This window comes from Podarcis liolepis (assembly GCF_965112155.1).
Source record: "Podarcis liolepis genome assembly, chromosome: 2".
NCBI classification, from domain to species: domain Eukaryota; kingdom Metazoa; phylum Chordata; class Lepidosauria; order Squamata; family Lacertidae; genus Podarcis; species Podarcis liolepis.
The window spans coordinates 89,760,761-89,783,442 of NC_139555.1; the positions used below are offsets into that span (position 1 = coordinate 89,760,761).

At 44.7% G+C, this 22,682-nt stretch overlaps 1 protein-coding gene across 1 annotated transcript; it reads left to right on the forward strand.

Moving 5' to 3' along the window:
• Positions 1 to 3,177: 3,177 nt before the first annotated feature.
• LOC310701737 (protein SSUH2 homolog) lies at positions 3,178 to 18,146 on the forward strand. Its single transcript, XM_083493051.1, has 13 exons — positions 3,178 to 3,509; positions 5,183 to 5,238; positions 5,659 to 5,760; positions 6,418 to 6,496; positions 6,849 to 6,978; positions 8,315 to 8,375; positions 10,123 to 10,247; positions 11,854 to 11,916; positions 13,214 to 13,296; positions 14,674 to 14,770; positions 15,225 to 15,326; positions 16,771 to 16,878; positions 17,391 to 18,146. Exons 1-13 carry the CDS (start codon positions 3,484 to 3,486, stop codon positions 17,529 to 17,531), a joined length of 1,173 nt encoding a protein of 390 aa, XP_083349177.1. The 5' UTR covers positions 3,178 to 3,483; the 3' UTR covers positions 17,532 to 18,146.
• The last annotated feature ends 4,536 nt before the right edge of the window (positions 18,147 to 22,682 follow it).

Genomic DNA, 22,682 nt, shown 5'->3' on the forward strand with positions numbered 1-22,682 from the left:
TGGCTGGCTGGGGCAACAGTTGGAGAGGTTTCTGCAGGAATCTGGGACCATTTGGGGGTTTTTTTTGGAATTTTTATGATTTTCTGTGACCACTAGGCATGGTTGTGTTTTTTTTTTGAAAATTTTTATGAGTTTGAATTTCTGAGTGCTGGCCATGTTATTTTTTGAATTTTTTTTTTGTCTGGGTGGGGAAACAGTTGGGGAGGGGTTTGCAGCAGTTGGGGAGGGGCTGGGGGAGCAGTTGGGGAGGGGTTTGCAATTTCTGTATTGTGGGTGGGTGGGTGTCTGTGGGAGCAGTTGAGGTTTTTGAAGACATTGGTGATTTTTGAAGCTTTTCCAAAACTTATTTTGCAGCCATTTGAGGTTTCTGAGGACTTCGGTGATTGGTTGTTGAAGCTTTTCCAGAACTTCTCTTTCATCCATTTGGTAAGCTAAACTTTTAAAACTTTTTTGGGGGGTTTTGGATTTTGGATTTTGGGTTGGGGTGCTTGGGATTCAAGGCCTTGGTTCTGGGTTTTAATTTCTGTGTGGTGGGTGGCTGGGTGCTTTTGTATTTTTGGGGTTTGAAGCACATCATTGATTTTCTTTTTCTTTTTCTGAGTTTACGAAGGTAAGAGCTGTGCTGCCATGGGACCCAAGAAGACTGCTGCTGCGGTGGCCGGCGAGAGGAAGAAGGAGAAGGTGACGCTGGAAATGAAGAAGGAGATCATCCGGAAGCACGACGGCGGAATGCGTGTGACGGACATCGCCAGGGAGTACGCGAGGAATCCATCAACCATCGGGACCATCCTGAAGATGAGGGAGAAGATCCTGGCGACTGATGCAGCCAAGGGAGTCACCAGGATCGTGATGAACCGCCCAGCTGTTCTGGAGGAGGTCGAGAAGTTGCTGCTCATCTGGATAGAAGAGAAGCAGCGTGCAGGGGACACAGTGTCTGAGGCCGTCATTTGTGAGAAGGCCAAGGCCTTGCACGCTGACCTCGTCCGGGAGCAGCCAGGAACCTCAGCCGAGCCAGAAGACTTCAAGGCAAGCAGAGGTTGGTTTGAACGGTTCAAGACAAGATCTGGCATCCACAGCGTGGTCAGGCATGGAGAGGCTGCCAGTTCTGATGTTCCTGCGGCTGAAGACTTTGCATTGGAGTTCCTGGAGGTTGTGAAGACGGAGAGCTACGTTCCACAGCAGGTCTTCAACTGCGACGAGACCGGGCTGTTTTGGAAGAGGATGCCCAAAAGGACTTTCATCACTCAGGAGGAGTCCAAGTTGCCTGGCCACAAGCCCATGAAGGACCGTCTGACCCTGCTCTTCTGTGCCAACGCAAGCGGCGACCTGAAGATCAAGCCCCTGCTGGTGTACCACTCGGAGAACCCACGGGCCTTCAAGAGACACAAGATCAACAAGGAGCAGCTGAGTGTCATGTGGCGATCCAACAGCAAGGCTTGGGTCACACGTGTGCTGTTTGTGGACTGGGTCAATCTTGCTTTTGGCCCTGCTGTCAAGCAGTACCTGCTGGACAACGACCTGCCGCTGAAGGCTTTGCTTCTGATGGACAATGCTCCTGCCCATCCTAAAGGCATTGAGGTGGACTTGTTGGAGGAGTTCAGCTTCATCAACATCATGTTCCTGCCGCCTAACACCACGCCACTGCTCCAGCCGATGGATCAGCAGGTCATCGCCAATTTCAAAAAACTCTACACCAAGGAGCTTTTCAGGCGATGCTTCGAGGTGACTGACTGCACCACCATCACCCTGCAGGAATTCTGGAAGGACCACTTCGACATCGTCACCTGTTTGAAGATGATCACCACGGCCTGGAACGGGATCAGCCAGAGAAATTTGAATTGCGCTTGGCGCAGCCTGTGGCCGGACTGTGTGGCACCAAGTGACTCTGATGCAGCAGAGTCAACAGTGGTGCAGGACATTGTTGCCTTGGAGAGGACCATGGGCCTGGAGGTCATGGAGGAGGACGTCTGCGAGCTGGTGGAGGAGCACGACGATGAGCTGACCACCGTGGAGCTGGTCGAACTGCAGGCAGAGGCTGCGCAGGAGCAGGCCTCACTGGAAGAGGAGGAAGCAGCTGAGGAACGGCTGTCCTCCGAAAAACTGAGGGACATTTGCCTGAAGTGGAAGGAGGTGCAGACTTTTGCAGATCTACACCACCCTGAGAAGCACGTGGCACATGACGCTGGGAACTTTTATGATACGAGGGTCATGTCGCCTTTCAGGGAGCTGCTGAAAAGGCGGATGAAGCAGCAGACTATGGACAGGTTCTTGACCAAGAAGCAAAGAGTGGAAGAGGAGCCTTCTTCGAGTGGTCCCCCCGAGTCTTAGAGAATGTATGTACTGTACTGTACACTTTGTTGATTTTTAAATGTTTTTCTGTCATGTTTATAAAGTTAATTTATTTTCCCTTCAATTTTTGAACTGCTCTTTACAGTATGTGTGACTTTAAAGAGCAGTTAATAAACTGTTGTTGTACCAAATTTGGCTTTGTTTGGACTTTTTTTTGACCATAGGAACGCATTAATTGATTTTCAATGCATTCCTATGGGATTTCGTGATTCGCAAGACGAAAAATTCGCTAGACGACAAAACTTGCGGAACGAATTAATTTCGTCTTGCGAGGCACCACTGTACTTAATTCGTTTTGGAGGTCCGTTCTTAACCTGAAACTGTTCTTAACCTGAAGCACCACTTTAGCTAATGGGGCCTCCTGCTGCCACCATGCCGCCGAAGCCCAATTTCTGTTCTTATCCTGAAGCAAAGTTCTTAACCTGAAGCACTATTTCTGGGTTAGTGGAGTGTGTAAACTGAAGCGTATGTAACCTGAAGCATATGTAACCCGAGGTACCACTGTACTTTCTTTTGACCCCAAGTGCTTGGAAAAATCTGTCAAAATATTTCTACAATTTCTGCTTTTAGTTAAGTGTTTTTTAGTTATTTCTTTGATGGGGAGCTCCCTCGTCTCCCCCCCCCCTCCCCGGCTATGCCCTTGGCTCTACACACAAATGATATACCCTCCAACATTTCTCCAATGGAAATAAGGACATCCTAAGGCAGGCTTCCTCAACCTCAGCCCTCCAGATGTTTTGAGACTACAATTCCCATCACCCCGACCACTGGTCCTGCTAGCTAGGGATCATGGGAGTTGTAGTCCCAAAACATCTGGCGGGCCGAGTTTGAGGAAGCCTGTCCTAAGGGAAAGCGGGATGAAATCAGAAACCAGGGCGGCTTCTGCAAATCAAGGACGTTCCAGGGAAAAAGGGACACTTAGAGGGTCTGAAATAACATGAGAATGGGCCTAGGAATAGGGGAACTCCTGTCCATTTCGCCTTCCTCTCGCTTCCTCCCTTTTCTGCTTCTCCGCCGCCCACATTTCCACAGCTTATCTGAAACAGAAAGTTACGCAAGGCTGGCCAAAGAGGGATCCGGAAAGAGAAAGCAAAGGTTGCTTGCTCGCCTGCTCGAGATGGTTTGCTAGAAGCGATGGCGGACGGCCGTCAGGGAATCCGGTGAGAGCCTTTTGCAAAAATCCCCCTCGTCGGGACCCGCTCCCCCCCCCTCTTCTCCGCTTCCCTTGAAAGCTGCCCGTCCTCCCCACCCTCTCCCTCCTCGCCATTCCTTTTAATTCATGCTGGAACGAAGTAAAGGGGAAAGAAAGTCCCCGTTGCCCACGTGTTGATTCTTTCTGCCAAGAAAGCTGCAAAGGGGGATTTTTCTTTGCGCAGGAAAAAAGCTGCTTCCAGAGGCGCTTTTGCTGCGGGCGAACGGGAGAGGCGCGCAAAAGCGCGCAAGGCAACGCAGCCGCGGAAGGAAGGCGCCCCTCCTGTCTCTGCTCCCTAGGCTGTGTGCGCCGCGCCCATGTCAGTGGAGGCGGCCCGCTTTCATCTCCACAGCTAGCGGGGCTTGAATTCGTCCCCAAGCCAAGCACCACCCCAAAAGAACAAAAACCACAGAAGCAAAAACAAATAGCTCCGGGAAATTAGCTTCTTTTCCTAGAGACATGGGAAGTTTCCTCATACGGCATGTGACCGGGGGTTCTCCACCCCTGATGAGGAGACATAGGGAAGTATGCTGACGCCATCTCGCTCTCCACAGGGTTTCAGGATGGGCTCCTTGCCAGCCCTTCCTGGAGATGCTCAGCCACTGGAAGTGAGCTTGAGACACAGAGCAAGAGTCTCTTTCCTAGCCTTGCCTGGGGATACCGGGGATCGAACCGGGAACCTCTGACAAGCAGAGCATGCGTACTTCTGCAAAGATTCCCTTAACTCTGATAGAGAACACGCCGGACCTCCTGGTGTCAGACATCAGAACGTAAAAGCCCCACTGCAAACAGGATATTGCAAGTTGGAAAAGTTTCAGAAAAGAGGGGAGGGGATACAAAACTTAGTATCTTTTTGTATCCCCCCCCCCAAAAATACAAAACTTAATATCTTTTTGTTTTGTATTTTTCTCTATAAACCTTAATAACATTAAGTTTTTTTTCAAAAAGGGAGGGGAGGAGGAAAAGTTTCAAAAAAGGGCAACCTAAATGATCAAAATGCAACTTTCTGCACAGGAAGGAGAAATTCCCCCGTGCAGAAAGGTTGCAATGTTTGGGACTTTTTAGTTTGGAGAAAAAGTGATAAAGTTGTACCGCATGGAGAAAAGTTTTCCTACCCTTCTCGTAACACTGCAACTTGTAGACGTGAAATGCAGCTGATTGCTGGAAGATTCAGGGCAAATAAAAGAATGTACTTTGTCATTTGGAAATGGATAAACATTGGGACTCACTCCCAAAGTCTGTTGAAAGAGTTCTCAAGAACTCAAAAGCTTGTTCTCTACTTTATGACGATTCAGTTAGTCATAATAAAGGCATTACAATACTAATACTATGCCAATAAAGGTATTATTATATTGTGGCTTTAGGGCTTTTCAAATCAACTAAAACAGCAGCTCACAATTTCTTTTTTTAAACAATCAGTTTGTTGCTGAAAAAATGGTCGTATGACTTTGACTTGACTTTATATATAAAGTGTTAAGCACCTACTACTTCAGACCTTCATCTGACAGTGTTAAAATCACATCCACAACTACACTCTATAAGGATTTTAAATTGACTGCATCTATTTCTCCTTTTGTACACTAAGCCGCTCATTTATATTTGTTATTGTGCATTACACTCTTTTTCACTTTCTCCTGCTAGAGTCCCAAATCAGACATACGGAACTGTTGGACAGACATCTGCTCAGTGGACGTTCGGTATGAAAAGCAAGACATTGTGGGCATTAATTATCTTTGTTAACCTTGGCTCCATTCAGATGTCACGCTAAATCCTAGTTTACCAGGGGTTGCCAAAGTGGCTGCAGGTGCTAGCATGCTCACTGGTACCACCTCTGGTGCCTGTGTAAGGTCTTGATAAATATCCATGATGCATGAGAAATTTGCCCTTCCTTCTCAGTTCTTGTTTGCATTGGCTCAGCATTGCTACGTCCTCCCTACATTTTGTGACCATGGCACTTTCTCAAATCCCAAAGGTACCCACTGGTGCCAAACCCTTGACCTATCACTTGTGTAATAAAGACGAAATCCTACATTTAGGTTTCAGTGTTCCGTACGATTCATTATATGTTTGAGGGATGACAACGTTCAACGTCTTCCTTTTCCCTAACTTTTTTGTAGGTGCCGCCATTCCTACAGACATGGCTCAGATGCCAGGACCTTATGCTGCTCCTATGTATGACACAGGCACCATATCTGGCTATGAAGGCACAACCGCTGCAGGCAAGCACTTGTTGGTGTGGACCCTAGTTCCCTAAAGTGTATGCCAGGGGTAGGCAACCTAAGGCCCATGGCCCACAAGCAGCCCATGGGGGTCGTTTAACTGGCCCAAGAGCCGCCCCCAAACCGAGCCACCCGCTTGGTGAGTCCCTGCACGCTACGCTAAACCAGCACGGCATGGTGCGGGGACTCACTTTCAGTCTCCGAAAATCACATCTGTGCAGATGCAGACACTGGAAATCGTGTCTGCACAGACGCCAGAAATCGCGGCCGTGCGCGCTCATGTGCACATGCGCTCTTGCCCGTGGAAGGATCTCCGCTGGAGTGAACTGGCCCATGCAAGGTAAACCTTGCTGACCACTGGTGTATGCTGTAATACAAGTGCTAGTTTTTAAGATGCTTCCCTTGTGCTTGATCCAGAAACTGCAGTTAGTGCAGGTTACTGCACCATGATTGCTAACAGGAGTAAGGCCTTGTCAGCGTCTCCGAGATCTGCAATGGTTGCTGATTCGCTACCTGGCCAAGTTCAACACCCACTGCATGAATGTTCCTTTCTGCTATTGCCAAGGAGAACTTTCTTTTAGCATGTTGCTCATGAGACTTGAGAACATTCACAACTGCTTATCCTGCTGTTCTTACCCGAACCCCATTCCTTTACAGGAGGAAAACATTGCCTGCCTCCGCCTAACTTGTTTCTTGGACATGGAGGTGGACAACAGCCGCCCCAGAGAACGTGGAAGTAAGTGGATACTGTTATGCATTCTGTTGTGGACTTCCTTCTCAGGGTCACATGACAGTGGTGTGGGTGGGGCCAAGCAGGGCATGCAGATTTCACCTTTGTTCAGTAGGCTAGTTTCCACAGACACTCACGCATCTCTCCCCAGCCTCCATTCAGAAATTCACGAGGTGTTTTCAGACTTCAAAGACATATTCTAACCAGGCTTGGGGAGAGTTGTGAGGGCCAGAAGAAAGAGAGATGGCATGCATATTTGGCTCTTGACCCTGAGGTCCCCCCCCACCCCAGACAAAAAGGACCATGGGAAGGTTGGCGGTCAATTTTGCTTATCCCTCCTTTTGGTCCTTTCCTACAGTGTTCCTGCCATTTCAGAAGATGAAGCCAAAGAAGCTTTTATCCAGTACGCTTCCAGCAAGTGCTGCTACAGCACAGACCCAGCCAAAGAGATGGTGTTTAATGACCTACAGTTATTCAATACTTACAGAGTAAGCAGTATATATTGGTAATAGTATAGCTATGCAGGAGCAGCTGGTATGGTGGAGGCAGAGATGCCCTCTCAATGCTGGTATTGCCAGTCCAACACACCTGCCCCAACCACACCACCACCTTGCCCCAGTGCCATCCAGGTAAGCCGCAGTGACGCTGGTGTTGGGAAGGTGGTTCTGTGGTTCTTCCCAACTACAGCACACCAGCCACTGCTGCTGCCATTTATTTATTTTGATTACTATGTTTATATTCTTAATGGTTAGCTGCCTTGAGTGTGGATGGTCCTTTCAAAGAATAAACAAACAATAATTGGTATCATTCATTCCTAACCCCAGATCTTACTGTGCTGTCCGCAATGGCATAGCTAAGTGTGTATGTGAAAATTAGGGATACTTCATACAGAGCATTTACCTACCAATACAAATTGATGGCAGTTCCCCTTTTGCCTAAATTATGAGGTGCCCACTTGGACTGTGGAGGTAATAGAGCGCTTGAAGTTATTCTGTGGTGCTGTTGTGCAGCAGAAGGTTGTGTTTGTTTAAGGCACATAAAGGAAAAATAATAAAGAGAAAGAATTTTGCAAATTGAATTTTCCCTTTGGCCACTGCATGGGTCACCACTTCCACCAGAGTTGGGGGACCTGTTGTCCTCGAGGTATTGATGGACTCCAGCTTCCATCCATCATCGTTGACCATCAGCTGTGTTGGCTGGAGCTGAATTGGAATTCAGAAACATCTGGAGGGCTGCATGTTCCTCATCCCTGGCCTAACCTGTCTGAAAAGACAGAACTTTTACAAAATTCACTAGGCGTGGAATCAAGTCCTTTCTCCAGAGATATATCGGAGCTGGCAGGTGATTCTGAAGGATAACTCACATTTCTGGTTCTTCTTGGGATTGTTACCTTCGTGAATGTTTCCAAACTTTTTAATCTAGTACCAACGTTGCTGGATATCTTGCCCGTCTCAAAGCAATGCTTTTGCTAGCAAAAACTGTTGCACGAACATTTCTATGCGCTGTTCAAATTTGATACACATTTATGGATTTATTTTCATTAGCTTTTGCCATTTATTTTTTCAGTATCTGCAGTTCTTTTATATTAGCATGAAAACTTGTAGGTGGGGACATTCTGTTTTTTTAGTATCTATAACCATTTTGAATTAATGGATAAGAGATGCATTTTACTTGTACTATTTTGTAGTCTTCTGGCGGTTGCTTTGTGTTGGCTCTAACCAGAGACATTTTAAGGTGTTGCTTCCCTGTGTAATTGCCCTAAGCTAGTTTTAAAAATCTGCTGACTATTTCTTAAGTGTTTAATTCTTGAAAGTTGTTTCTTAGTATAAACTGGAGACCTTCACTGAATCAAGATCCTCTGAATGGAAGACAGAACCTTATGGGGGTAAGTGCTGCTTTGCTACTTTTCAATCCAGCCCCACTTAAGCCAGACTGAGCCATCCAAACTGTTCCCAATGTGGTTCATATCCTTTGACTTCTGCCGGCTGAGCTGGCGTCCTGCCAGTCACCAGTTGGGCAGGCAGGAGTCCCGTTGACATTATCCCAGTGGATACCCAGCAGAGGGCCTTGAAATGGGTTTCCAAGGGTGGGAATGGGGCTGAGCTGGCCTGGGATGCAATGGATCATGAGCTGGTCTAACAGCAGGCATCAGGTGACATTAAGCCAGCTTTTCCTGGCCCCACCCCCAATTCCATGGCCACTGAGCAGCTGAGGATGTTGTGAAGGCTCTGCTACTCCACAAAAGGCTGTGTCAGCAGGTGGTGGGAATTTGGGTAGCAACCTGAGAGGAATTTCACAGGAGCCAGCTTTTATTGCTTTCTCAATGCATTATGTAAAGGACTCGGTATAATAATATTTAACAAGGCCTTCAACCCAAAAGGATAGATACGTTTAAAAAATATTTGTGTACCTTTGTTCTAAAACACCTGAAAGCATCAGATGGAACTGGGCTTTAGTATAGACCACCTTATCTCTCCATTTCTGAATGCCCTGAAAACAAGGTATGGTGGTACTTCGGAAGTTGAATGGAATCCATTCTGGAAGTCCGTTCAACTTCTAAAACTTTCCGAAACTAAGGCGCGGCTTCCAATTGGCCTCAGGAAGCCACGGAAGTCACGTTATATGTTCGGGTTCCAAAGAACGTTCACAAACCGGAACACTTACTTCTGGTTTGTGGTGTTCAGGAGCCAAAACTTTCGACTCAACAAGGCGTTCAGGATCCAAGGTACAACTGCATAGCTAAAGATGGATGCCCTTCACAGTTTTGGTAGAATTGGAGAGTTCCTCAAAGACACCCATCCTGACATTAAATGAAACATTGGTAAGATGAGACTGTACTGTATAAAGTGCAGAAGAAAATTATGTTTCTTCTGAGGTCATTGTCTTGGTATGGTATCAGAAGAAGTCCTGAGATTGACGAAGGTCACATACAAAGTCTGAGAGCAATTTTAAGGATATTTCTGTACAATACAACATGAAATGAAGCAGTGATCAGTTGTTGATCTTACAACTTGGGTGCCTGTTTGCTAATAAGATATGTCCTTGGTTGCTTTCCAGCCCATAATTGATACTAGATATGTAGCACAGATTTTCTTAGTGAGATCAGGTAAACTAATGGGTCTATATTTCTAAGTAGAGAAAAGAATTTAGGTCACTCCAGTTACTAACTGAAAAGTTGGGGAAACAAAAATGTGGTAAATTTTTAATTGGTGTAAAGAAGTATTTTTTGTTTGTTTGTTAAACAAAAGAGGTGGCGTAAAATCAGGGCACCTTTGCAACACTGGCTCCTGGAAAATGATAGTTTGAAAATGGGAAGCTACGCTATTGATTTTGAAGCATAGTTTGCACTGTAATCCATACAAAGGTAAACCATGGGGAAGAACGGATGAGGACGTCACTCTCTTGTGAGGGGAGGAAGTACACTGCTTAGAGATGACTGATTAAGCAGTAAATTTATTGTTGAAATGCTGGTGACAATCGTGATGATGAAAGCTGGCTCCCAATAGCAAACTATCATTTTGCTGTAGAGGCTAATATGCATGCTCTTATTTTGCTTGTATTGTGCATTGGAAAACATAAGCTTCTCTGAGGCCAAGCCAGATGGTAGTGTAAGTGCAGCTTTCTTACACCAGGTGGAGCAGTAGATTCCTACCTGCGTGGGACACCTCCTTTGCCTTGGGATATGAGAGCAGACTCTCCTGGCATGTTCCGAGAGAAAACCCAGAGAATCAGAGTGCCTCACACATCAGCATTAACGGTACAGAGCTAATGTATCAATGAAAATGGTGGTATACATAAGCCAGTGGTGTCCAGACTCCAGTCCAAAGTTGTCGAGCTTTTTTTAAGGATTTTACCCCAGGAAATAAACTGCCACAGGGCCCCCCAGGATGGACTTTGGACATGCCTGACATAGGCCCATGCATTTTGTCTGGCCAGAATCCTTCCCCTCCTCTTTGGCACAGTCCTGTGCCTTTTTTCTTCAAGGTAACTCCCATTGAACTCAGTGGGGCTTACTGCCAGGTAAGTGTTCGTGCTGGGTTGTAGCTTGAGGCCCTGATTTTGTGCTGTGTCTGTGAGGGAGGTCAGGGACTTCTTCCCCAACTCTCTAGCGGCCAGTAGCTTATACTCTTGTCCTTACTCTATCGCTTATACTGTTGTCCTTAAGTACAAGACAATTATGATCTCCGAGTCGTTCCTGTTGTGGGAGATATTTATGAGAAGCAGCCAGTGACTGTGGGCTAGAGTCACGTAAGAGGGAAGCAGCACTTTGGAGTTTCTCAGGCAGCAGACTGAAGGAACTAAGTTCACGATCAGATTTATAATGGGATATAAGAGCAGAAAGAAGCGACAGAGGAATGTTGTTGCAAATTGTACACAGGTTTACTGGTAAGAGTTTGTGCAGAAATGTATGTATAGGCATTTAGGTGGATCATTATGTGACCCGAGTAACTAGAGAGTTGCGTAATTTTGGAGGTAACAGAGTTTTGTATTCAAATGAGATGACTGAAGGAAAGTCAAGCAAGAAAGGAAAGTCATACGATACATTTAAAGCATCGCCATACTAATTTAAACGCTCATAGATTCCCTCAAAGAATTATGGGAGCTGTGGTTTGTTGCAGGTGCTGAGCATTGTTAGGAGCTGCATGTTCCCTTCACAGAACTACAATCGTACTTTGGAAGTCAAACAGAATCCATTTTGGAAGTCCGTTCAACTTCCAAAATGTTCGGAAACCAGAACACACTCACTTCCGGGTTTGCGGTGTTTGGGAGCCGAAATGTCCAAGTACCAAAGCGTTCGGGATCCAAGGTACAACTGTACTATGTCCAGAGTTCTCCATGAAGAGAAAATTCTTATTAATTCACTCTGGAAATGGTAGCTCTGGGAATGGAAGACATTGTGACCCCATCCCAAGGTTTGTGTACTGGAAGAGCCTATGTTGGGTGTTCTCCATCTTGTTGGCTGTAACAGCTAGGTTCTGCCTTAGCCCAATGTCTGCAAGCACAGAAATCATAAGGCTGTGGCTGAGATTGAAATTCTGAACCTTCTGACAGTAGAAGACCTGGGTGGGAATCTTCAAGGTCTTGTTGCAGTTCAGCACCCATAACAAACTCCGGTTCCTAGAATTCTTGGGGGGAGGGGAGCCATGGCACCATAACACTTTGAATGTATGTTATGAATGTGGCACCATAACACTTTGAATGTATGTTATGAATGTGGCCATAGTTTAATGTAAATCAAATGGAAGCTCACCAGATCCTCTTAACATTGCCTGCTCTGATTATGAGCAGCATAGTATTTCCAGACAACCCAGGTCCAAATAAAAGCTGCTGGCTCCGTTTTAACGTTCTCCTTTCTTTTGAAGGCTTGCCCGACATGTGGATCGACTGGTAGACGTCACTGCAATAAATGCAACGGCAACAGCAAGGTAATTAGTTGTGAGTAAGGGGGATGTTGCGCTTAGTGTGGAGTTTTTGTTTTGTAGAAAGGTGAGAACACAGATGAGAAAATAAAAGGTGGAGGAGGAAGCAACATGTCTTTTGTTTAAACAGCTGATGGGATGTTGAATAGTAGAACAAAATTGGAACCCAAGAGATATAAACCAGAAAGCCAGTAAATATTTGATACAGCAATTGTACTGGATGTTGGGGGTATACGTTTTCTATGCTGGTTTTTCTTCCATATTTGGAAGCTCAGAACAGAGAACAATTAAAACGACTGACTACATAATCATGGATGTGAGAAATATTAATTAAAGTAAACATTGCAACACTACCCGAAATTGATAAAAGTCACGACTAACAACCCTTCCATCCATTTTTAATCTGTTAATTCAGAAAAAAGTTTATATTTTTATCTTTAAAAACCTACATTTTTACATGCTTCATGAAAATAGAAAGGGATGAAGTATGGTGGAATCGAATAGAGTATCAAAGGCATTGCTGAGAGCAGCCTGCTCCATGCCACTGTAGTTCACAGATTGATGGAACTGGGCAGCTTCTCTTATTAAGAGGCAAGAAATCTCCAGCTGCATCTAGGCAGTGTTAAGAAAGCAGAAGGAGAAGGTCAACACCTCTCATTTGGATGGAATCAGCCAGGTTGGGTCGAGGAGACAGGGAAGTCCTCTGTCACAGAGGGAAGACCTTTGGATTATTGAGCAAGACAAAGTGGTCTTCAGATCTGACCCTTCTCCTCATACTTCAGCACCACGTTTCATGAGTTCCATTAAACAGATCAGATGGCAGCAGTTTGAGGTTCATAGGGCATTAAAAATACACTTGGTGGAGAGTGGAATCTGATTCCCGGGGTGGGGGAAATAGTCCCCCTTGTTTCCCACACGCAAGCCACCCAAGACTGTCTTGTCTTGAGAACCACCAAAAGCAGGTAGAATTGAGAAGGCTTGGATCTAGCCAACATTTCTGACAGGTCTGCAGTTACAGCTGACTCTGTGGCCCATTTGACCATAGGGACACCTCTTCGCAACAATGTCCTCATTGGGGATATGTACAAAGGTGGTGCCTTGGGCCTCTTCATCTATTTCCAGAGGGCATTAGAAGATGGACATCTTTGCTTCGGCAGATAGCACGTCAATGACTGATATAGAAAGTAGTGAAGTGATTACTTGTTAAAGATGACCATGGATATCTGTTTTTGCCCAACGAGTGTTTTGTTTGGACATACCCTGCTTATTTCTGGCTCTTTTGTCTAAAATTAAATCCCAACAGCAACAGTGTGGGAGATGTCATGGAAGAGGAGTCCGGTTTGTGGATGACACATGTGACCAATGTTTGGGAAGTGGACTTGAAAAGTGCGTGAGTCAATATGCAAATATATGAAGAAGATGCTCATTTTTATTTTCACTGTGGGGTTTGAGTGTTGCACTATGTGTGACAATTGCACTCCTTCCTGATCCTCTATATGTGAGATACCATGAGCAATCTTATGGTGGAGCTTCAAGCTATAGGTTCAATAGATGATAGGTTCACACGTCTACTGTGTCAATGCATGCATGTGTAAATATCTACTTTTCTCTAGTTACTATAGCACAGTTGCTCCGAGACCAGGAAGTCTTTGATTCAAATTTTGCATTTGCTGTATACGCACTATATACCTTTAAATATGTTATGAATGGGTGCTCAGCCTCACTCATTGGCCTTGGGAAAGCTGCAGGGTGAAAGAAACCTCTGCAGTATGCGAATAATAAGACTTAGCTTTCCTTCAGAGGTGTGCAGATGTTTGAAATACTGCATGTGAAGGACTTTAAAGACCCTAAATTATTTTTTTGGGGGGGGGGGAATACAAGAAGTATTGTCCTGGATCTTTCTGTAACTGAAGTGATTCAAATGCATTTTGCACTTGGGAAGGAATTTGTGCCCAAATGTAAAATAAAGCAAAAGGCATTGCCTAAGGGCAGCACCCTGGCTTGAGGGCTATAGTGTAACTGTCAGAGAAACTAGAAATATAAATGGAAGTCTCTTCTGTTTTATGATTTTTTGCATTCAGAGACGTGTGCAGTCGTTTTGCAAAATTTGAATTAGCGTGAAAAGTTAGACAGCCCTCAAGTGAATGCAGAAAATATCCTGCAGTCCTTACCTTTCACCGCCCCATTGAGTTTTTCTGGGTACATATAATTGCTGTGATAATGCAGCAGCCTCCCTGAAGCTAAAGCTGGTCTGTGCCTAGTTGGGGGGGGGGGGCGTATGGAAGCCTGTGGGAGCTCCATGGTGGAAAAATACATATGAGAGAAAGGCTTAGGGATATGTATGAAATAGAAAGATCCGAAGAAAGCAAATGAAGCAGATTTCCAGCCCTTCACCCAAACTATGTGGCATGCAGCACTGCATGTTTCTGTGTGCCTGTGTTGGCTAAGTATATTCAAGAGAGCAGAAATAGGGTTACCATCCCCTGACTCGTATTGGCCATACTGGAAAACGTTGCTAACTGAAAAAGAAGCTCTGCTTGTTATGTGTCCTGAGGCCCAGGAGATGGCGCCATTTCCCAACAGAAAAAAACAACAAGAAGATAGCTCTAGAACTGAGAAACCTCTTTTCCATAGGTTTTGCCAGATTATCCTTCCCTTTTTGTGTGTGTGTGTTTCTGCCGGGCTCACAAAGTACCAAGCTTTATGCCGAGTAGTTTCATTACATTTTATCGCACCTTGTGTTTTATTACATTTTATTTACAGTTGCCAGGAGTGTTCTGGTATGGGAAAAACAGTCTGCAACGATTGTGAAGGAAAAGGACAACTGCTGTCGTTCATTGAGCTGCAAGTTGAATGGCAAGTCTTCTCAAAATAGACTGTGGTAGAAAGGGGAGGCTGCTTCTAACTGCGTGGAAAATTGGCTCTGCCTACCAGTATAGATGCTAGAAATGGTTACTCAATTGATCTGGAAAATATGGGCTTGAGACCTCTTGTCATTTAGGTTAGTGTATGGGGCTAGATGAGGCACTGCTCTGGCTCAATCCGTACCGACAGCTACCTTTGAGCATTGTGCCAGTTTTGTGACTTCCTAAATTTATGGTCAGCGCCTGATGTGGTTTAGTTCCCCCATGGGACTGCACTGTGTTTGATATATGTTGGAGATTGGGCCGGCTCTTTGACCCCACGTAAAAAGCTTACATAGCAGGGGGAGCCATTTTGAGAGCGTTTGGTTTGAGAAGGCCATTGTGCTGTGAAAACAGAGAAAGCCTGCATGTTGTCATTGCAACTCTCCTGCTTTTTGCCTTCATAGGAAGAACAACGTTTATGAATATGTGGCAGATGAAAGATCTGGATTTCCTATTGAACTGTTCAAAACAGTTACTGGAGAGACGTTGTTTGTTGATGACAGCCCTATGGTAATGAAATGCAGTAATGCAAAGAGAGGCAGGACTTGAAAAGGAGCCAACTTAAGTGTTGGCAGTTAATTAATTGGTGGAGCGTATTTCACCATATATTGATCCCAAGATGATCAGTACATAAATCTTCCCCCACCCCACTCCAACCTCTGCTACCTCTCCCTCACCCTGGGCCACAACACACACGCAATCATAAAAGTAATTGTAGCCATACAAAAATACACAGGTACGAATTGTCTCACAATTGTCCCCTGGCACCTCCCACTCTATGCCTCTGCCCACTAGGTAGCTTACAGCCAAATCATACCGCGATCCTACTATTTTAGAACTAGCCATATACCCATTTTTTGACAGATTTGTGTTCTAGCTCAGACATAACAAGTTATCTTATATATCATTGCTGCATCCTAGATCCTAAGAAACCCTTCTGACCAGGGTTTCCTGACCCCAGCTCCAAGTGGCAGTCAGAAAATAACTTTAGACAGGAATGATGGTTTAAATGCAATCTTACAAATAGCTTAATAATACATTTATTGGATTAAAAAAAGCTTTTCATGCCCAGTGATAAGACATGATTTGAAGATTTTGCATCTTAATTGCATTTCCAGAAAACATGTGTATAGTTTGTATGAGGCTGGGGTATACATTTTCTAAAGCACCCTCATAGCTCCCAAACTATTGCTGGCCTTGATAGCCAAGGCAAACCTTGTGGACCTATTGCTCTGCACGAAATCAGGGACAATCCCCCATTTTCTTCCTGGCTGGGGAGGATGTGGGTGGGGCAACAATCTCTGTGCTCCTCCTTCCAGTCATGGAACTGTAGAAATTTTGGTGTTGGGTGACAGTGGCGCTTGGCCCACTTCAGTAGTGCATTTGTCAAATAGCAACACATTTTTCTGTGGAGGCCCACGCTGGGGCTTGTTTTGGCACTTGACTGCCAGAGCGTTAGAAGTGCCAAAGTGGGAACCCAACCCCTCTCTGGCTCCCATTTCCATTAGATGTTGAAAACAGCATCACACCACATTAAACAGTCATGGCTTTCCCCCAAGGAATCCTGGGAACTGTCTTTGGTTAAGGAAGCTCAGAGTTGTTAGGGCTACAGTGGTTTACTAATCCCTCTTCCCACAGAGTGGTTTACTAAACTCTCTTCCCAGGGAACTCTCCTGATAATTTTGTGTAAAAGAGAGAGGGCTGGACAGGGATATACTGGGTTGCCCAGAAACAGCCTGGCTTCATCATCTCGTATTGGCAACAGTAGTTTGCTCTGCATTTTACTTACCTGTCCACAGTGCTGGCTCTTTTTGGGTGATATGCAGTTGTATTTTAGAGATCAGCTATGCTTCATGTCTGCATAATGTGATAAAACAATGACTAGCCTGCTCTTGCTCCTCGTTCAGGACTTCAGTCTTCTATTTGTATGTCTTTGAAATTTGTGTTTCCATAGGTATATCCAGTGATTAGTTTCCCTGATTTTGGCGTCAGTCAAGCCTCCAGCTATGCCGTTGAACAACACCAAGCTCAGTTTGCATCTACAAGGCGGATACTGAGGCAGGCAAGTGCTGTGAATATTAACCGAATCACCACTGAGGCGATGGTCTTCAGTGCTGTGATCCAAGAGAATTTCCTGGAGCGCTTCCTTCCCCATGCAGGGTCATGGTGAAATTCATACACCGTCTGGCCTCCATTGGCCTGTGCCCTTGCAAACATCCTAAGCTTTGTAGGCTTTTTCCATATTGTTTGGCCGAGTTCCTACATTGGCAGCACCCTAGGCGAAGGGATAGCTGGGTCAGAGAATAGGGAAGGGGAACTTGTGGCTTTTCAGGTGTTGTTGCACTCCAGCTTAAGTAAGCTCAGCAGGCATGCCCAGTGGTTTGGGACAAGAACGTCAGGAGCGTCCCAGATTCCCCATACCTGCCAGATAGGGCTGCAGCATCTCCGTATTCAGAATGTGCCTAACTGTTGTAATTCTTCTATGTATAAAAGAAAGCCATTCAGGTTTGAACTTTTCTGTAAACGATACACTGATGTTTAGACCCTTAAAGTATCTTCTTTGTGTTTTTACAGAGGCAAACAATTGAGCTGATACTTCTCACTAGGGTACAATATTTGTGGCATGGAAAACCTTACTCCTTCTATGTCTATGGCAAGGAACGCAAGGTGCATGCGGAGGATTATCCACAGAAGTGTTGCTGTACCATCCTGTGATTGTTATGGGCTATTTCAACTGGTGAAAAAGAAGCACTGTTGGTTAAAACAGGTGGAATATTTGCAGTCCCTCCTAATCCCATTAAAAAAATAATAATTCTATTGTCCCACTTTATAAGAATTGTGGAAGATGCTTAAATAAATTGGACATAAAGGACTAAAGTTTGCCAAACTCCAGGATTACATATTAGAAGGAGAAAGAAGAGCAATCAGTGCAAGGATGTCTCTTGCACAACAAAATATTCCTGCCCCCCCCCCACCCAGCGTGTCTCCTGAATATGTTCTTTTTTAATGCTTTATTAATATTAAAAGATATAACAAAGAAATATATATATAATCAAAATAGAAATACAAAAAGAAAATCACATTATTTGTTCACTGTACATTCTTCTGTTCCCTACGACTTCCTGCCACCCCATCATGCATTTACTTCTTATTTTATTTAGTGCCCTATTAATCTCTATTTTCTTTTTAATTGTCAATAATATATCTTCTTATAAATATCCATCGTAACACAGAAGTCATTCAAATCCTGCCACATTTATACTAGTACAATAATCTTTAAGATTTTTTTTATACATGTCCCAATTCCAAATAAATGTTTGTTCAGTATTACCTCTCAATTTGTCTGTCATTTTTGCCAGTTTGGCGAACTCCATCAATTTACTTTGCCACTCCAACTTTGTTGGGATTTTCTCTCCTTTCCAATTCATTGCGATTAGTATTCTTGCTGTTACAGTAGCATACAAGAATATTTCTCTCGCAATTTTTGGTATGTCTAGGCCAAGTATCCCTAAGAGAAAAGCCTCTGGTTTTTTTATGAAGGATACTTTAATCATTTTTTTAAGCTCATCTTAGATTATGTTCCAAAACTCCTTAATTTTCTTGCATGTCCACCACATGTGTAACATTGACCCTTCCACTTCCCAAATATTTCAACATTTGCCAAATATTTCAGCATTTCATATTGACCTTCCATAAATTTTCCCAGGCGGTCATTGGGATGTTGTAGCCAAAGTCTTGGGCCCATTTGACCATAACAGATTTTACCTCCTCCTCCTTGACCTCCCTGTCTTTCCAGTCTGGATGGCCCTCCCTGCCTAGAGGAGGAAAGGGGCTAGGCTTTGTTGGTGCCAGCAGCAGCGCTTGAGCAGCCGCCATTTTAAGCAGCCCCTCTCCGGAGCCCTTTTGCGCGCCACTTATTGTCCCTCCACCGCCAGCCCCTGCTGCTCGCAAGACACAGCTAAGCAGCCACTGGGCTCATGCTGCTCTTGCATCACCCCCCCCCAAATATAGTCCGCCCCCCCACTAGGTCTGAGGGACAGTGGACCGGCCCCCTGTTGAAAAAGCTTGCTAACCCCTCATCTAGTGCAACTGTTTCATTGAATACTGATGCTTTGATTTCTCTGTTGCTATCTGTGGGGAGCTATCTCTTCTGTCATCCTGAGAGCATTTTAAAATTGTTTTTCAAAGTGAACCAGGAAAATCACCAAATAAACGATTCATTCTACTCTTCGTATAGATCTCTGTAGTCTCTCTCTCTCTCCTTCCCTCCCTCCTGCTCTCCCCCTTTCACCCCTAAACATTCTGTGTCATTGAGTTCTTATGGGGTGTTTTGGCTTCCCCCCTCCTTGATAGGATTTATTCCTACAAGGGCTTTTCTGCAAACCTAGTGTTGCCTTAGGGATACCCTAAGTCTGCCTGTGCCTTTACTGTGGGTGGTGCAGTTTTGGCTCCAGATACACGAGCACTGGAGACAGAGGGCACGATGAAGGGGCTGCACCTTCTCAAGGGGTAGGTCAATAGCTGGAGGTTACACCTGGATTCATATTTGTCATTAGTGACCCCTGTGACTAGCTTTGTCTGTTGGCCAAGAATAACTTGACCACTACCAAAGAGCATACTATTCATGTATGCGATGACAGCAGCGCAGATACTACTGACTCAGAGTCACGACCAGAGACAAATGGTTGAAAAAGAAGATGGACTATGTCGAAATGGTGAAAATGACCATGAAAATTAGAAACCAAGAAGATAGAAGCTTTAATAAGGAATGCGGGAAATTTATAAGTTACCTAAGAGAACACTGTAAAGGACTAAAAACTTCGGCAGGATTATAAGAACACTTGTAACGAAAACTAAGGTAAAAATGAATTTTTAAGAAAAATTGAGAAATTATATGATGCAGTAGAAAAAGGTTGACAATGGAACCAATGGAGGGAAGTCTATGATTATTCAAATTCAAATTTATATTGTAAAACTGAATAATAATAAAAACAAATAACTGGACCACTAGTCAGTGCGTTGTTAACCTCAAGACTGGATTGCTGCTCCTCAGTCACCCATTCCAGCACTAGGTCACCTGCTCAGGTGACTGTTCAGTCACTTGCTCCACTTCTCAATTGGTAACTCAATAGGTCAGCTAGACTGCTGCTCAGTGAGTCTGCTATTAATATTATTTTTACTATTAAATGTGTAGCCCTTCAGCCGAAGATCACAGGCTGGTTCACAACATAAAAAGAGGGGAACAGAAAATGCATATACAGTGGTACCTTGGGTTACAGACGCTCTAGGTTACAGTCGCTTCAGGTTACAGACTCCGCTATCCCAGAAATAGTACCTCAGGTTAAGAACTTTGCTTCAGGATGAGAACAGAAATCACGTGGCTGTGGCGCAGCAGCAGCGGGAGGCCCCATTAGCTAAAGTGATACCTCAGGTTAAGAACAGTTTCAGGTTAAGAACGGACCTCCAGAACTAATTAAGTTCTTAACCTGAGGTACTACTGTACTAGACTGGTACAGGCTGTTGGTGTTCTGCATGAGATGCCAGCAGTAATGGCAGGAGAGACTACAGTGTTATTCACACTTCTCTGGGAGTGAGCGTCACTGAACTGAGCAGGACTTTTATCTAACTGGACATATATAGGATTGTACCCTTAGCATCCTCCACACTAAAACCCTGGTATCCTGGGGAAGGTGTCACTGATTCAGCTGTTGGCCATCTGATATTGAAAGCTATGAGGGACCATACTGCACTTAAACATTTGTAATGCTTAAAAGGCTGCCAGGTGATCTTAAGTACCCTAAAACTGGGCAGGCAAGAGTTGGGCTCCCATTCAATATGGTCCTTGTTGTACAGCTTTTGTCTTACTGCTTTTCAGTTCTACAGTGCCACCCTGTGGTCAAAATATAAAAATGTTTCTCTTTCTTTAACAGCAATAGTAACTTTCCCACTGTTCTAAAAGAATCCAAAGCTGTCATTTTGAATTCTAGGGTGAAAGATGGGTTGGTTCTTTGTGTTTCTGACAGTTTGGTTGAACTGGGCAAAAGCTGTTGGCAATGGGGGCTTCCATATCACGAGCTACACACACACCCCCCACTGTCGTATATTAACACATCTGTGTAAGCATAAATATGTACATAGGCAGATGGTTATAGGGCACTGAACAGCCCATGGCTCCTGGCAGATAGACCCAGTGACTTCCTATCTGAAACACAAAAGATCTGTTTCCATTGCAAGCAAGGAGTGCACCCTGGGGAAGGGATCAAGACGCTGCACGGCTTTTGCAAGTGGTCTTGGATCTCCCACTCTTCCCCACTGTTAAGTTGTGGGAACTTCAGTACATAACACCCACCCTCACATTTTATTTTATTTTTTGCCTACATGGCACCTGGGCACACTGCAAATCACAGTGCCATGAGAACCTAGCTACAGTGTCTGCCTTCTTCATTTGTAGAGGACCCAATCCACAGACAGTGGATGGGGGCTAGGAAAGCCATCGTTCAGAGAAATCCCTGATAGTGAGAGCCAAAATTTTGTTCCTCCCACCTAAGTCGGCCTAAATCTGCATCCAAACACATAAATCAGCAGACACAATTTTTAGGCAGTTGTGTGTCATGGGCTTGTAACTCAAGTCTTTTATGTGCCCAGAGATATCCCTGTTTGCAAGTCTGGCAAACTAAACTCTTTGTTGTTGGTTTTTCCTGCTATGTCTCTATTAGAGAAAAGGATTGTTGATTTTGAATAGTTAATTTGTAACATTGCCAACACTTTATGAAATGCATTTAGTTGGTCAACCATAAAGCTTCCCTTGGATTCTGAACCATTAGATTTTGAACCATTAAACCCTTTGCTTTGATGGTACCACCTAGGTCACAGGATCACTCTGCCTGGGTCAGCTGACTCCCAGAATCATTCCCTGTCTTCTAGGCCCAGTAAAGTTCCACCTAACTTGTTGCTCAGTCTGACCAACTTGTTCCTGGTGTGGAGACACTGCCCAAATCCCTGCTTGCTTCTGTGAACCTTGACCCCTGTCTGTGCCAAGCATTTACTTCTGGCCCTCTGATATTTGTTCACTATAGGTTCTGGCTCATGTGGACTGCCAGCCTGTTACCGCCAGCCTCAAAACCTGGCTAACTAGGGCCTGACAACAGCTCTTGTGTGACAACAGCACTTGTGTCTCCGAGGTTTTGAACAGCCACAAAATTAATCTGTGTGCACTGGAATGTACACAGGAGTGTGGATACCACCTGTCCATGCAGTTTGCTTTCAGTGGGGTAGATCCAGTTTTAGCTACTCTGTTTTAGCTATTCACCTGCATCTGGACCCTCTGTTCCTATTTTGCTGCTCTGGAATTCAACATCTGTGTGTTTGGGACCACAACACACACTTCTGGACTGGCAGCCATCTCCCATGCCTGGAGGAAGCTCCTCAGGATCCAACTCAAAGGATGTACTTTCAGAAGTACATGTGAAATGACAACCCAACCCATATTCTAGCACAGCTTTGAATAAAATACTTCATGAAGCATGACTGATGCTTGCCTGACATTTAACATTTAAAACAACTAGGATTTTAAGAAATAAATATGCATTGCAAAACTAAAAGAGCCCCCTTTGCTCTCAAGACTCCGTATGTGTGTTCTTCCTAAAAGTATTTGATCATTAATGATGTCACTGGATTTCTATGTGTAGAATTGGTTTTTTCCAGAGCCAGCAACAACATGGAATTAACTGCAAGGCCAGTTAACTTGATCCCGAATCTTCCAAGGTTTTCTATGCCAGCGAAAAAGAGGAACTGCCATTACACAATCAACATCCTGCTTAAAGAAAGTACAATCCAGCCCCCCTCCCGCCGCTTCTTCTTCAGCGT

What these genes read in the sequence shown, in the direction of transcription:
- LOC310701737 (XM_083493051.1), top strand. Translation starts at nt 3,484, where the DNA reads ATGGCGGACGGCCGTCAGGGAATCCG. An exon ending in TGAAGGCACAACCGCTGCAG is followed by an intron (nt 5,761 to 6,417) that starts GCAAGCACTTGT and finishes ATTCCTTTACAG; the next exon opens with GAGGAAAACATTGCCTGCCT. An exon ending in TTGTTGATGACAGCCCTATG is followed by an intron (nt 15,327 to 16,770) that starts GTAATGAAATGC and finishes GTGTTTCCATAG; the next exon opens with GTATATCCAGTGATTAGTTT.